This window comes from Typopeltis vanoorti, chromosome 16 (genome assembly GCF_054136105.1).
Source record: "Typopeltis vanoorti isolate ZY-2024b chromosome 16, IOZ_Tvanoo_1.0, whole genome shotgun sequence".
NCBI lineage: Eukaryota > Metazoa > Arthropoda > Arachnida > Uropygi > Thelyphonidae > Typopeltis > Typopeltis vanoorti.
The window spans coordinates 49,884,124-49,899,109 of NC_143564.1; the positions used below are offsets into that span (position 1 = coordinate 49,884,124).

The 14,986-nt window shown below is 35.9% G+C and overlaps 1 protein-coding gene across 2 annotated transcripts in view; it reads right to left on the reverse strand.

Annotated features, from left to right (window-relative positions):
- Positions 1–2,343: 2,343 nt before the first annotated feature.
- LOC150098012 (NSFL1 cofactor p47-like) overlaps positions 2,344–14,986 on the reverse strand; it is a 108,949-nt gene continuing 96,306 nt past the window's right edge. For both annotated transcript variants that reach the window (XM_090406238.1, XM_090406237.1), the window contains 2 exons: positions 9,791–9,850; positions 2,344–2,593 (listed from right to left, as the gene is read on the reverse strand). In XM_090406238.1, the coding sequence (XP_090262364.1) occupies positions 2,461–2,593; positions 9,791–9,850 (193 nt within the window). In that variant the 3' untranslated portion in view covers positions 2,344–2,460. The remainder of the gene's footprint in view (positions 2,594–9,790; positions 9,851–14,986) is intronic.

Here is a 14,986-nt window from a genome sequence, read left to right on the forward strand (position 1 = left end):
CAAATGCCATGGAGAAATTTGGCAAATCTCAAGTGGTTGCACTGGATATCTTTAAGCTTTTGACCGGGTCCGGCACAAGGCTTTCTAAGCAAACTCCTATCATTTGACTGTCTCAGGACTTCTGCAGTTGGATTGCCAGCTTTCTGTCTGGACACACACTATATGTGATGGTAGACAGTTCCTTATCCTCTCACTATTCAATTAATGCTGGGGTTCCGCAAGGTTCTGTACTCTCACCAACCCTTGTCCTTCGGTATATCAATGATCTACTTCAGTTGACCTCCAACCCAATACACAGTTTTGCAGATGATAGCACATTGCACTCTTTCCTTTCATTTGACAAACCTTGCTCTACACAACTCACCTCAATCTACAGAACATCAACCACTACTGCCCTCAATTCTGATCTCCAAGTCAGCCTCCAATGGGGCTCAGATAACCTTGTTGATTTCAATGTTTGTAAAACCACCCAGTTCTTTCTTATTTCTCACAAAAAAAATAACCATTTTCTCTCAGTATTATTTTTGATGACACTCAAATTTACAGACAAGATGAGGGATCTCCCTTCGTGGAATTACAATTGACATCAAGCCTCTCCTGGCATAAACACATTATAACCATTGCATCCACAATTTCTAAAAAACTAGGATTTCTCTTTCACTCAAGACATTACTTCATCTCTAAACATCTGTTAACCTTATACAAATCACAAATCCATCCAGCTATTGAATACTGCACTCACATTTGGAGTGGGGTTTTCTAAAAGCTCCCTCAAAATGCCTGACTCAATACAGAAGATAGCAATTAGATTGATAAATGACCCATCTCTTACCAATTCACCTCCCCTCCCCCACTTTCACATAGATGTTTAGTCTCTGCAATGTGTGTATTCTATAAATATTCCATGGCAAATGTTCACCTAGCATAGCATCAATTCCCCCACTCAGTACTAAGCCCACTGCTGGAACACTTACAGCTGCTGCCCAACATCTTTTCACAGTACACCTTGAAACCCACAGAAGTTTCTTTTCCTCCACCTCCATCCCAGCTACTGCTGTATTGTGGAACCGTCTCCTCCCCTTGATACATTTCCCAAGGAATACGATATACAGGCTTTTAAATCAAATGTAAAGAAGTTTCTCCCTTCTCAGCCCACTGTCCATATACGGTGCTAGTGTACTATAGGTTTATCAACCAACCTCTTGTGTATGGGCCCAACATTATAAAACAAAACAAAAAAAGCTTTGCTTTATGACACTTTTCAATTGTGATCAGTGCCCTTTTATATGATGAGGCATTCATTCATAGGACACTTTTCAATTATGATGCTGCATTCATTCATGTCAGTTTTAGCAACACGATACTGCCATGAATTAACAGATGTGAAGTGTTCATGAACTCAGCTCATTTATAACATTGTTGCTCACAGAATCTCTCTGTGTTTTAGTATTTCAATGTGAATTACTGACTCTTCCAAAGAAAAGAAGAAGGCTTGTAACCTATTATATTTGATACAAAGATGAAAAGCCAAGCTTTTCAGAATAACTTTTTTGTTTGCATAAATGATGTAAATTGATGCTTTATTTATGTCATTTATGTACACATAAGACTACTTAAAAAACATTAAACCATTAAAAGTACAAGTGGGGAAAAAAAAAAGCATTTGCTATGCGATAGTAGCCTGGAACCTAACATGTTCAATGACTGGGGTATGTCTGTATTTATACATGTAACACCAAATAAATATAAAGTTACAGAAAAAAAAGTATTTGAACAAATAGATTTTAAAGAAAAAATATTTTTTTATAGAAATCTAATAAAGAAATTTTTCTGCAAGACTTAAAGAGCATTGCATATGATGGTGATAATCTACAAATGAACTTTTAGTTTTAAAAAATACACCCTTTCTATATAATCCTTTGCCATGCCATCAATTTTATAACAATGTTATGAAATTGAAAAATGAAATTTAAATTTTTAGAAGAAATGAGAAACATGCTATATGTTCAGTTAATTATAGAAAGTTGCAAAAAACTATTTCAAGATGAATTTTTATTATTATTACGTGACACCTCCAGGGAGTCCAAAGACTCGTTGCAGGAGGGCACCTACTCTACAATTCTCTATCTCCACCACTCAATCCACTAATGCTACCTACTGCCCGCCACCACTAGTATTTTCACGGACAATCAAAAACATCCATGGATACAGCAAGATTCGAATCTGCAGCCTTTTGGCTGGAGAGCAGATACACTAACCACTCGGCCAACCAGGCCAGCACTAACTTTCTTTTAAAATTATAATGCTACAATCATTTATAAAAAATGACAAGCAATGAAACTATTTCATCACATTATTAAATTACTTTATTATACAACATAAGAATTTACATTTATGTTTTTGCAATTATTTAGACGTTTTTGGAAAGATTAGGTGAAAGCTGAATAAGTTCTACTACTATTACTTTAACTTCTGAACTATCACAGCATTTAAAAGATTTGCATCTTTCACTGAAATATCATCATCCTCTAATTCTCTATTGGGATAAGCAGTCATCAAAGTAAAAATACTAGCACCGTATTCAGGACGAGCTCTGAATATTGTTAAGGAAGACACTTCAATTACACAGCCTTTACATTAAGCATCATTATTAAGAGGAGTTTCCGAAAAGTAAGGGTAACACATATTTTCCTCTTAATAATGCTGAAAGGTAATGAGATAAAACATGGTGGACAGATAGACCTGTTAATATTGTTCAAAAAGACTGCTACTGCAGTGTGGCGGTACTGTTGCCTCACAGCTAATTCCAGTTGCAAGATGGCAACTACCATGTGATTGTGGTCCCAAACAAGTGCCCATAAATTTATTCACTTTTTCAAGAAAAAGGGGCCTCAAAAAAGTGACATTCACTATGAACTTGCACCACTGCTTTTTTTGACAGGCACAACAAAAAAAGGTGATGACAAAGAACCGGTGGTGCAATGAATTTAAAGGGTGGACAAGGCTTTCAAGCAAGACAGATGACAACATTTCATGCATTAATGGCATTTATTGAACACTGGTGAGTGAAACTGCACATGTGGTGAGCTCTTAAGTCTAATGTTTACAAAACTGTTCACTATGCTCTTCGCTTTCAAAAGGTGTGCTCTGACAATTGTCAGAGGAGCACAAGGTAACATGCATGGGGATGTGTCTGGAGAATTTGTTGTGATACAGTGACAAAGGAGAGGATTTTCTAGCTCACCTAATCACAGGAAAGAAAACTTGGATTCATCACTCCAGAGAGCAAACAACACTCCATGACCTGGAAACATCCACAATCTCCTGTGCACAAAAATATTAAATGATCCCACTATCCGAAAAGTCATTGTCACAGTGTTTTGGGATTGGCAAGGCATTCTGTTGGTGGACCTCTTGCCAAAGGGAGGAACAATCAATGCAGAGCTTTACTATGCAATGTTGGACAAACTGAAAGCCAACATTTGACAAATGACCAGGATTCCTGACAAGCGGCATGATTTTGGCAAACAACAATACTACTCCACGCCCTGAGTGCACCACTCATCAGTGGTTGAGATGTAAGTGTTGGGAAACTTTGTCCCCCCCAACCCAGACTTCCATTTGTTCAGTTCCCCCCCTCCCCAAGAAACACCTTTCCAGAAGGGTGAGGAAGTTCATCAAGCAGTGTGATGTTGGTTACAGGGTGTGGGCATGGACTTCTTCAGTATTGGCATTGATAAACTGATTCATAATTGGGACAAGTGCATCAATAAATTTGGAGACTTCGTAGAGAAGTAGCACGTGTTCATTATTTCTTGGTGTAAATTTCCAAATTTACACCAAAAAATAATGAACGTGAATAATGAATCAACTTCCTATTATTAAACATCCTTGAGAAAAAAAAGTGCTACCTTACTTTTCGGAAACCCCTTGTACAATACAAATACTATTCTATGCTATGCAGGGAATGTAAGCATTTGAGTAGCACTTCTCATGTAGTTAATTTTGCTTGAATCTGGCATTATATTAAAGTTTCCGAGTCATTTTCTAAAAACAATAACCAGTACTGCTTCAGGAAAAAGAATGCAAAGTACAAAATAAAGCAGCTTATATAGTAAAGTATTAACGAAAATAATTATAACAAAATATTTTGGCATTTTGATATAAAATAAATGCAGATCATGCATAAAGTTAGAATTGCTCACATCATGGAGAATCTGTTATTTAATATAATTGACATAGAATTTGGAAAGAAGAAATATGAACCTATCCCCTCCCTCTCAGCTGCATGCACCTATGTGATAAAAATAGCTATTGAGATAGTGATGGGTATGTAGATTTTTCAAGCAAAAAACGAATGTGACAAAAAATAACTGACACTAGGTTTAATAGGTCATGATAATATAGATAGTTAAACCTACTAGTTTCACAATAAGTAAGTGGTAAACATTACATAATTAAAACTACACATAATGTAAGAAATGTTACACACAAAAAAAATAAATAAAAAGTGGGGCATGGAAGCTGACATGGGTCAGTCATTATTTAGTAGGCATGTATGATAGTTGGCAGAAGAGTTAAAGGCTTACATGTGGAAAGAGCTAATAAGTGACTTTCAAATACCACATAAAATCATTCCCTAGTTTCTGTTGTCTTGTGAGTGGATAACCACTGTAGACTCTGCGATGTTGCAGGCATTGAACTTGTGTTCTCTCTATGTAAGGTTGGAGCTCTTGTTGCATTTAATATTGTGGTGAGCATGGGAGAAGTGGAAAGTTAGGCCTGAGCTATCTTCTCTGTTGTTATTAATGTCTCCAATATGTTCTTTTTATCTCATTTCCAAACTTCTTACCAATAATTGCAAAAATCAAGTGACACCACTAATAGCCACCATTGAGACCAGTATGCAGGTACTGCATAGGAAATGTGCAAGACCCTCGCAGTCAAATATATTCCCCACAGAACTTTGCACATCCACTTCACTAACATTTGTGGCCTAACTCCAACCTTAATAGTGTCCAGTACCATCTTCAGTCTACCAAACTCCACCTACTCCTTCAGACAGAAACTCAAATCCCCCCCCCCTAGCACTATACATCTCAACCTTTCAAACTACACTTTTTAACTCCTTTCAAGGTAGCATCTGCACATATATCTGCTCTAACATAGTTTTCCAGAGAGCACGCAACCTAGAATCATCCAACTTTGACCTTGCTTGGTTGAAAACATCCCTTTCTCATCAGGCAAATTCATTTGCTGTTTCTATAACACCCGAATGCCATCAACTGTTCTGAGCTCTTTAATTTTCTCTCCTTAAAAACTGATTTTCTCCAGTCCCACTTTCCTAACAGTGAAATCATCCTCCTATGAGATTTTAATGTCCACACCAACTGGCTTTCCTCCTCCAGTTATACAGATCTTGTCTTGCAAGCAGAGATGCTGAAACATTTCCCATCACTGACCTTACACAAATTGTTCACATGTCAATCAGAATGCCAGATAACCTGAACCACTCCTCAAATACCCTAAGATCATTTACATACCAATGACCCTACTAAATACACATTGAAAGTAGTGAACCCCCTGTGTAATTCTGACCAAAAATCTAGTGCTCATTTCCTCTCCATGCAACAACGCTTACATAGCCACTCCAATACAAGAGTAGTTTGGCATCATAACAGTGCAAGTGTGACAGCCCCGTGACTTCATATATGCTTCATTCCTGATTGGACTGTTGTTTCCAGTCTTCCAGTTCAAACATATACACCGAACGTATCACCAAAGTAATCCTCACTGTCATGGAAACACATTCCCCACACTTCTATGAACTGCTGTCCCCTAACTAAACTGTGGTTCTCCAAAAGATGTGCTAAGGCTGTACAAATGAAAAATCAAGCATACCACAACTGGCTTGCATCAAAGAACTCCATCTTCCTTTAGTGCTTACACTCAAGCCCAAAATAGATACAAAAAAACTGTCAATGCTTCCAAAAAAAAAAAAAAAAAAAAACAGGCAAAATGCAGGAAACTTGCAAACTGCCCAAATGGCAGCTGCACCTTTTGGTCTCTTTTGCCCAACACTATTACCACCCCTATCATATCCAGATAATAACTCTATTGCATCATCACTCACACAAAAAAGCTAATCTCCTGGGGCCTATCTCACTCACACTGTCTTCAAACCACACATAACTGACAATAGTAAATGCCTCTCAACCATTCAAGCTGCCCAATATACATCATCATCATCAAATTCCTGCCATGTACCCTCAAGGGGTGTACAGGATATGATAGTACTACATGAAAATTTACATCATTACTAACTTCCTATCTACAATTTTCCTCCAAATCAGTCTGTTACTTGTCAAGACTCCAACATTATCAGATCTTATATTTCTATCATCTAAGGCACTTTGTACAGTATCAATCCACCTATATCTTGGTCTTCCTCTGGGTCGTTTTCCTGCCAACCTGGCAGAGAACACTTGTTTTGCTAATCTTTCCTCTCCCATTCTATTTAAGTGACCATACCACCTGAGATTAGCTCTGCTAATGCATTCCTGGATGCTGACAATGTCAATATACAATGCCCCCTATATCTTTTGCCAGAAAGAGATCCAAAATTTGAATAAATTAGACACAAAAAAGTCTCCTAGCACTGATAGCATTCCTCGAATTGTCCTGAAGTTTTGTGCACTAGAACTGACTTCTATCCTGCGATGACAGTATATACTCTCTTACTCTACTGGTATCTATCCTACAGCCTCGAAACTGGCCTATATTCAACTCATTCCCAAGAAGGGCAACAAATCACTACCATCTAATTACCATCCTATCTCACTCACCTCAGTCCTATCTAAAGTAATAAAGAAAACCATCAATTCCCAACTCCTACACTACTTTGAAGACACCCAGCTAATAAATCCCCACCAGTATGGATTCCATCGCTGCCAATCAACAGGATATTTATTCACATATATCACCCATCTCTGGACAAATGCCATAGAGACGTTTGGTGAATCTCGAGTGCTTGCACTTGATATCTCCAAAACTTAAGACCGGGTCTGGCACAAAGGCTTCCTAATCAAACTCTCATCATTTGGTCTGTCTCAGGATTTCTGCAGCTAGCAGATTGCCATCTTTCTGTTTGAATGCACACTATGTGTGATGGTAGATGGTTCCTTATTCTCTCACAATTCAACTAATGATGGTTTCCACAAGGTTTTGTTCTCTCACCAATCCTCTTCCTTCTGCATATTGATGACCTGCTTCAGTTGACCTCCAACCCAATACATAGTTTTGCAGATCACAGCAGATTCCGCTCCTCTCTTTCATTTGGCAAACCTTGCTCTACACAACTCATCTTAACCTATAGAACAACAGCCACTACTGCCCTCAATTCTGATTTCCAAGTCAGCCTGTAATGGGGCTGTCAATTTCAATGTTTGTAAAACCCAGTTCTGTCTTATTTCTCACAAAAAAAAGAACCATTTTCTCATAGTATTATTTTTGATGACACTCAAATTTCTAGACAAGATGAGGGGATCTCTCTTCTTGGAATTACCATGACATCAATGTTCTCCTGGCATAAACACATCACAACCATTGTGTCCGCAGCTTCTAAAAAAACTAGGATTTCTGTTTAGAGGTGAAGTAATGCTATCGAATACTGCTCTCACATTTGGAGTGGGGCTCCCAAGAGCTGCCTCAAAATGCTTGACTAATACAGAGAAGAGCAATTAAATAGATTAATGACCCATCTCTTAGCAATTCACTCCTCCTACTTTCTCACAGGCATTTAATTTCTGCAATTTGTGTATTCTATAAATATTTCCATGGCAAAATGTTGATCTGACATAGCATCAATAATTCCCCCAACACAGTACTACGCCTGTTGGAACATGTGCAGCTGCCACCCAACATTCCTTCACAGTACACCTCGAAACCCACAAAACAAATTTATTTTCTTCCTCCTTCATCTCTGCTACTTCCATATTATGAATCAGTCTTCCCTCTGCTGTGTTTTCCAAGAATACAATATACAGGATTTTAAATCAAATGTAAACAAGTTTCTCCTTTTCCAACCTACTGCATACTGCACTAATGTAATATAGGTTGATCATGCAACCTCTTGTGTCTGTGCTCATCATCTCTTGTAATAGAGATTGCCCTTTTTTCAGGGTATGTATAACACCTAATTTTTGCAATATATGGTGCAATTAAGAGAAATCTGGGTAAATGAGTGGGTTTACAGTATACACTAAGAGAGGCCTCTTTCTGCTTTTTTTGAAATTAAAATATCTAGGAAAAGTAATTTTTCTTCATTTTCAAGTTGTATCATCATCATCAAATTCCTAGCATGTACCCTCAAGGGGTGTAGAGGATATGATAGTAGTACATGAAAAATTTACATCGTTACTAACTTCCTATCTACAATTTTTCTCCAAATTAGTCTGTTACTTGTCAAGACTCCAACATTATCAGATCTTATATTTCTATCATCTAAGGAACTTTGTACAGTATCAATCCATATCTTGGTCTTCCTCTTGGTCGTTTTCCTACCAACCTGGCAGAGAACACTTGTTTTGCTAATTTTTCCTAGCCCATTCTGTTTAAGTGACCATACCACCTTAGATTAGCTCTGCTAATGCATTCCTGGATGCTGACAATGTCAAGTTCTTACCTAATATCCTCATTTTTAATATGATATTGCCATTGATGCCATCTGTTCACGCCTCTAATCTTTCTCAGGACTCTCATATCTGTGGTCTCTAGTCTTTGGTCAAGTGTTTTACTTCTGACCCAGCTCTCGGATCCATAAGTTAAAATTGGTTTGAACACTGTCTTGTATACAGCTAATTTAGTGTTCTGACTAATTTTCAAGTTGTAAAGTGAATTTAATTTTATGATGGAAGGAGGTAATAGAAGAAAGAAAATTATGTAACTCAGCCACAACATGTTTCCAGATTATAAATATGTCATCTATGTATCTCCAACAAAGTGACCATTTTGGATTTGTAGATACCAAGAAATCTTTTTCAAAGTTTTCCATGAATAAGTCAGCATATGGAGGAGATAGAGGATTTCCCATTGAAGGCCAAATGGTTGTTTCTGGATTTTCCCATTCCATTGGAAATAATTTGAGTTCAGAAAATGTTTAAATAGTTGAGAGATGTCACGAGGGAAGTGCCATAACTAATGTCATCCACAAGTGCACCAACTTTGTGTACAGTAACATTTGTGAACAAAGAATACCTAGAATGTTCATTGATAGAAATTTCTCCTAGTTTTTCTACAAAGTGTTGCAAGTGTTTGTGGAGTCCACATTCCGATATGCCCCTGTAGAAGATCAGCCGGATGTTTTGATAATAAATAACAGGCTAATAAACCACCTGAGGCAAGGAAAGTAGAAATCTTCCTGATAGGATGAAAGGACACAACAATGTTGAGAAGATTTAGAACTTCAGCAATACATTGAGAAATTGCTTTAATATGTGGAAATAACAAATAACCAACCAGAAGAATACACTAGCATATGTGGCAAAGTTAGCCAGTTTAACTATATATATTATCATGACCTACCCAGTGTAAGTTATCATTTGTCACAGTTATTAATATCATTTAAAAGTCAGTATATCAAATACTTCAATAATCTGTTATAATGGTCAGGAAAATGCTATAGCTAATTAAATTAAATTAATATTAAAATTTATAAAGCAATAATTTTAATAAAATTAATTCATAATTAATTTATACAATGAATATAAATAATTAACAAGATAAAGGATACATAACAATATACCTGCTGATATCACCAATAGTGTGGCTGTGGTTTACTGTTAACACCATTCTAAAAAAAACAAAAAAATGTACACACACATATATATATTTATTGTATATACATATAAAATTATTATTATTATCATTATTAAAAGAGATCTCCAGGGAAGGGACTCATCGAGGGAGGCCACATACTACACATACCAGCTGTCATACTTGTTCTTGAATTCATTCACACTGCTTGCACACACACAACATCCAATGGAAATCCATTCCAATCACATACTACTCTATGAGAGAAAAATCCAATCTCCTATGGTTGGCATTCTTCCTCAGTTAAGCTCTGCAGAATTTCGAGGAAGAAATCAGAAATGCCTCCCAAAATATTATTATATTAGTTATTCACTTAAAAAAAAAAAAAAAAAACTGTATAATCATCACTGTTAATATTAGAACACTCGTAAATGAACAATACAGAGGCAAAGAGTGTTATTAAAATTCTTAATTGAAATCCAATGTAGAAAAATTTTGTGAAATTATACTCAAGATAACTATTGTATATATGTGTAAATATTTTAGCAATGAACAAAAATATTATTTATTAAAAAAAAAAAATTATTAACTCGCAAGTATCTATTATTCACAAATGTAATGTATTATAAATATTATATATATATATATACACGTGTATATACAACTATTATTGTATCTATGTATGTAATTTATCTGAGACATAATAAAGTGTTTAAAAAAAAAAAAATTAAAAGAGATCTCCAGGGAAGGGACTCATCGAGGGAGGCCACATACTACACACACCGTCATACTTGTTCTTGAATTCATTCACACTGCTTACACACAATGGAAATCCATTCCAATCACATACTAATCTATGAGAGAAAAATCCAATCTCATATGGTTGGCATTCATTCTTAGCTTCCAAGGCTGCCCTCTCATCCTTTCCCCACCCTACATAAAATGAGAAATTCCATCAACTGAAATCATGTATGGCACTTTCAGAAGTTTTTAAGTCTCAATCATATCACCCCTCTTCTTCTTAACAAGATAAAGGATACATAACAATATACTTCCTGATATCTCCAATAGTGTGACTGTGGTTTACTGCAATCTACAAATTCTCAAATCTATCTTCATGAACAGTATTCAACAATCCTGATATCATTTTTAACATTCTCCTTTGCACTCACGGCTGTAAACAGAATCATAACGGAAACCAGGACACAAGACCTGTGCACAATAGTCTAAGCGAGGTCTTATCAAGGCCTTCTAAAGAGACAGAATGATATCTTTACATGTCAAAGGTATCTTATAATGCAGTTATCTTTTGAGCTGTATTTCAAATCTTTGTTACATGGCCCTTGAACTTCAACTTGCTATCTACTAACATTCCAAGATCCCTAGCCAGATCAGATTCTTCCAGCATAATCTCACCTATATAAAATGGCATTGGATATCTAATCATGCCAAAGTCCGTGACTTCATATTTACTAACATCCATTTTCCCATGCCCACAATTCCAGTCTATTCCAATCATTTTGCAAGTACTGCATATCAGCCGCATTCCCAATTACCCTACCTATCATTGCATCATCAACAAATAGCTGTATGTCACCTGTCCAAACCTTCCCAACTATTAATGTACAAATTTAATAACAGCAGACCAAGGAGTGATCCTTGTGGTACACCAGTGGTTACCTTAAATCTTGCAGACTCACATCCCCCATATAACGCTTTTTGATATCTGTAAGTCAGCCATCCTCTTATCCATACTAATATTTTATAATCTAATCCCATATTCTCCAATTTATTTAACAGTCTTCCATGCTGTATTCTGTCAAAACCCTTAGCAAAACCCAAAAGTATCATGGTCCATTCCCCTTATCTAGTTCAATGGTAACATTATTACAGAATGAAGCAAGTTGCTGAAATATGACCTTCTCTTAATAAACCCATGCTGTTCATTAAAAATGAGATATTCTTTATCAACCGATTTCTTATTGTGATCATGACCAACTTTTCCAAAATCTTCACCACCACTCGCGAGATACTGATTGGTCGATAGTTGGCTACATCTGTCTTTGCAACACCCTTGTGCAATGGGATTATCATACATTCTTTTGACTCCTGTGGAATCTTCCCTGTTCTGAGGCTCAAATTACATAGCCTGGTCAAAGGAATAGCCAGTTCAGCTGAACACTCTTTTAGCACCCATGCTGATATCTCATCAGTCCCTATTGATGAATTTCTTCATCCAGTGAAGAGGTAGCAGTGGGCTCAATGTTTCATACACCAAGTTGATAGCTTTTAGCAAAATGGGCACTCATTAGTTGAAGAACCTCTTCTGCATCTATAACCATCACATCATCTGCATTCAGTAGTTTTTCTTTCATATTAATACTTTTTTTATTTGCAGCATAACAACAGAATTCTTTGGGGTTGTCTTTAGCTTATGAGCCAAATTTCTTCAGAAATTTGGCTCACAAGCTAAAGCTCACAGAGCCAATTGTCTCACCTATATAATTTCTTTTCATATTCAGACTTAGCTTTTCTTGCAACAGTTATGACTCTTCTAGCCCACTGCTTATAATTTTCATAACAGACATCATCCTTATGCACATGGTATTCCTTCCACATCATCCTTTTCTTATGAATCTTTGGCTTGATAAGATTATACACTTATTTGACTCCTATTTTTCTACGAATTCTAGGGACAAGTTCTGATATTGCATCATTTAAGTATTTTTTTTTAAATGCTTCCCATCCAGCAACCGATACCATTGTGCTTAAACCCAATATACTCCTCATGAAAGACTACATGAAAATCTTACATTACTAACTTCCTATCAACAATTTTCCTCCAAATTAATCCGTTATCTGTCAATACTCAAACATTATCAGATCTTATATTTCTGTCTTCTAAGGCATTTTTTTCTGCTAACCTGGCAAAGAACATTTATTTTGCTAATTTTTCCTCTCTCATTCTGTTCAAGTGACATACCACTTGAGATTAACTCTGCTAACACATTCCTGGATGCTAAGAATGTCAAGTCTTTCCTAAGATGCTTTTTTTAAATATGATATTGCCATTGATGCCATCTGTTCACACTCTTAATCTTTCTCAGGACTCTCATATCTATGGTCTCCAGTCTTTGGTCAAGTGTTTTTTTTTCTAACCCAGCTCTCAGATCCATAAGTTAAAATTGGTTTGAACACTGTCTTGTATACAGCTTTAAGGATACTTGCGACATAAGACTGAATGCTATTTCCAGACCGAAATATTTGGTTAAATAAATATCTTTCTTGTGATTACGTGATTATATCATTCTGTATACAGCTAATTTAGTGTTTTGACTAATTTCTCTCTTATTCCATATAACGTTATTCAGTTCACTTCCTACCACACCGGCTTTGTTAATTCTGTTGTCTATTACAATATTTAATTTGATATCTTCACTAAAAAATATTCTTATATAGCCGAAATATTTTACTTTCTATAGGCTCTCCATTCACTATGCAGTTGATAATTTCAATTTCATACCAAATTTATTACAACAGTTATTCAATTTAGTCAGAGAATCTTGCAAAATTGAAAGGTGGGTTACACATACACATTTGTCTACTAGTATGTATATTTACACCTGAAGAAATCATGTGCAATTAGGATGAAATATCATGTTGTCAATTAAAATAAATGTTACATCTTATTCCTGTGTTCTGCCTTATAAATTCTTTAGTTATATACTATATATAGATGTAGGTTTGAGAAGTGGGTTAGTTAGAAATATCATATTAAAAATGAGGATATTAGGAAAGACCTTGGCACTGTTGGCATTCAAGAATGTGTTAGCAGAGCTAATCTCAGGTGCTATGGCCATTTAAACAGAATGCAAGAAGAAAGATTTGCAAAACAGTTTTTTTTTTTTTGTTAGAATGAAAGACTCAGAGAAAGACCAAGATTTAGGTGGATTGATACAGTGGAAAGTGTATTAGAAGGCAGAAATATAGCAATCTACCATTTATCCAACCACACTAGGAAAACAATTTGGCATTCTGATAATGTGTACATATCAGGAATTTGATGACGATGATGATATATATATTCTTTCTTTTCAGGTTATACGGTGGTCAGCATTCATAGTGAAGAATTTATGGAGACACAACACACGGGTTAGAATAATTACTTTACTTAATATTAAGCAATTAACAATCAATGTTTCAACCTCTGTATTGAGGTTATCATCAGGAAAACATATGTACAATATACAAGCTACATACTGCTGCACTATACAAAAGTAAACTGAATCTAAATGTTTGTTAATCATTTATCCTAGCCTGGCCTCTGGTGAAAAACAAAACAAAAAAAGATGGAACAACATTAAACAATTTCGACAGTCCTTTCGTATTGAGATCTTCTTCTGTCTGGGGTTGTTCTGGTTGCTATATGGGTCAAAGAAGGGTCCTCCACATTTTTGGAATAATTAGTTAGTTAACAAATTAGATTTTATTTATCACATTGAAGGAGGTCTAAAATCCCTCCACTCCAATTTAGCTGAAAAAAAAAATAAGAATAGAAACATCATACATATTAAACTATAATAAACTAAGTTGCAACCTAAGCAGAAGAGAAAAAATTGGCCCTTAAATCCTCAAAACATAACCCAGTCATTGTGATTGCAAAAGCAGATGAAGGTAATGCTATCGTTGTCCTTGACTGGACAGCATACCTGGAAAAAACGAACCTATTGGTATCCAACCACAACACATACCAAATGGTGAATTACAATCCTACAAATCTCATCAAAAAGAAAACAACAGAATTAATCAAATCAGTGATCACATAGTCAGAGGAAACAACCAAAAAACTTATAATGCATTATGCCTGGGCTCCCAGAATTTATGGCCTACCAAAAATACACAAAACAAACATGCCACTATGACTGATCGTTGAAGGAATCAACAGCCCTAATTATCACTTAGCCAAGAAATTAGCAGCCACACTCAAGGAGTTAGTAGGTAATTCTCCCCTCCTACATTAAAAATAGACAACACTTCATAAACAAGATTAGAAACATCACTCAACAATAAAGATTTATTAGTCAGCTTTGACATAACTGCCTTTTTTCACTAATGTCTCAATCAATGATACTATCCCCCTCCCCCTCAATAGCTAACTTTACATGAAAGACCG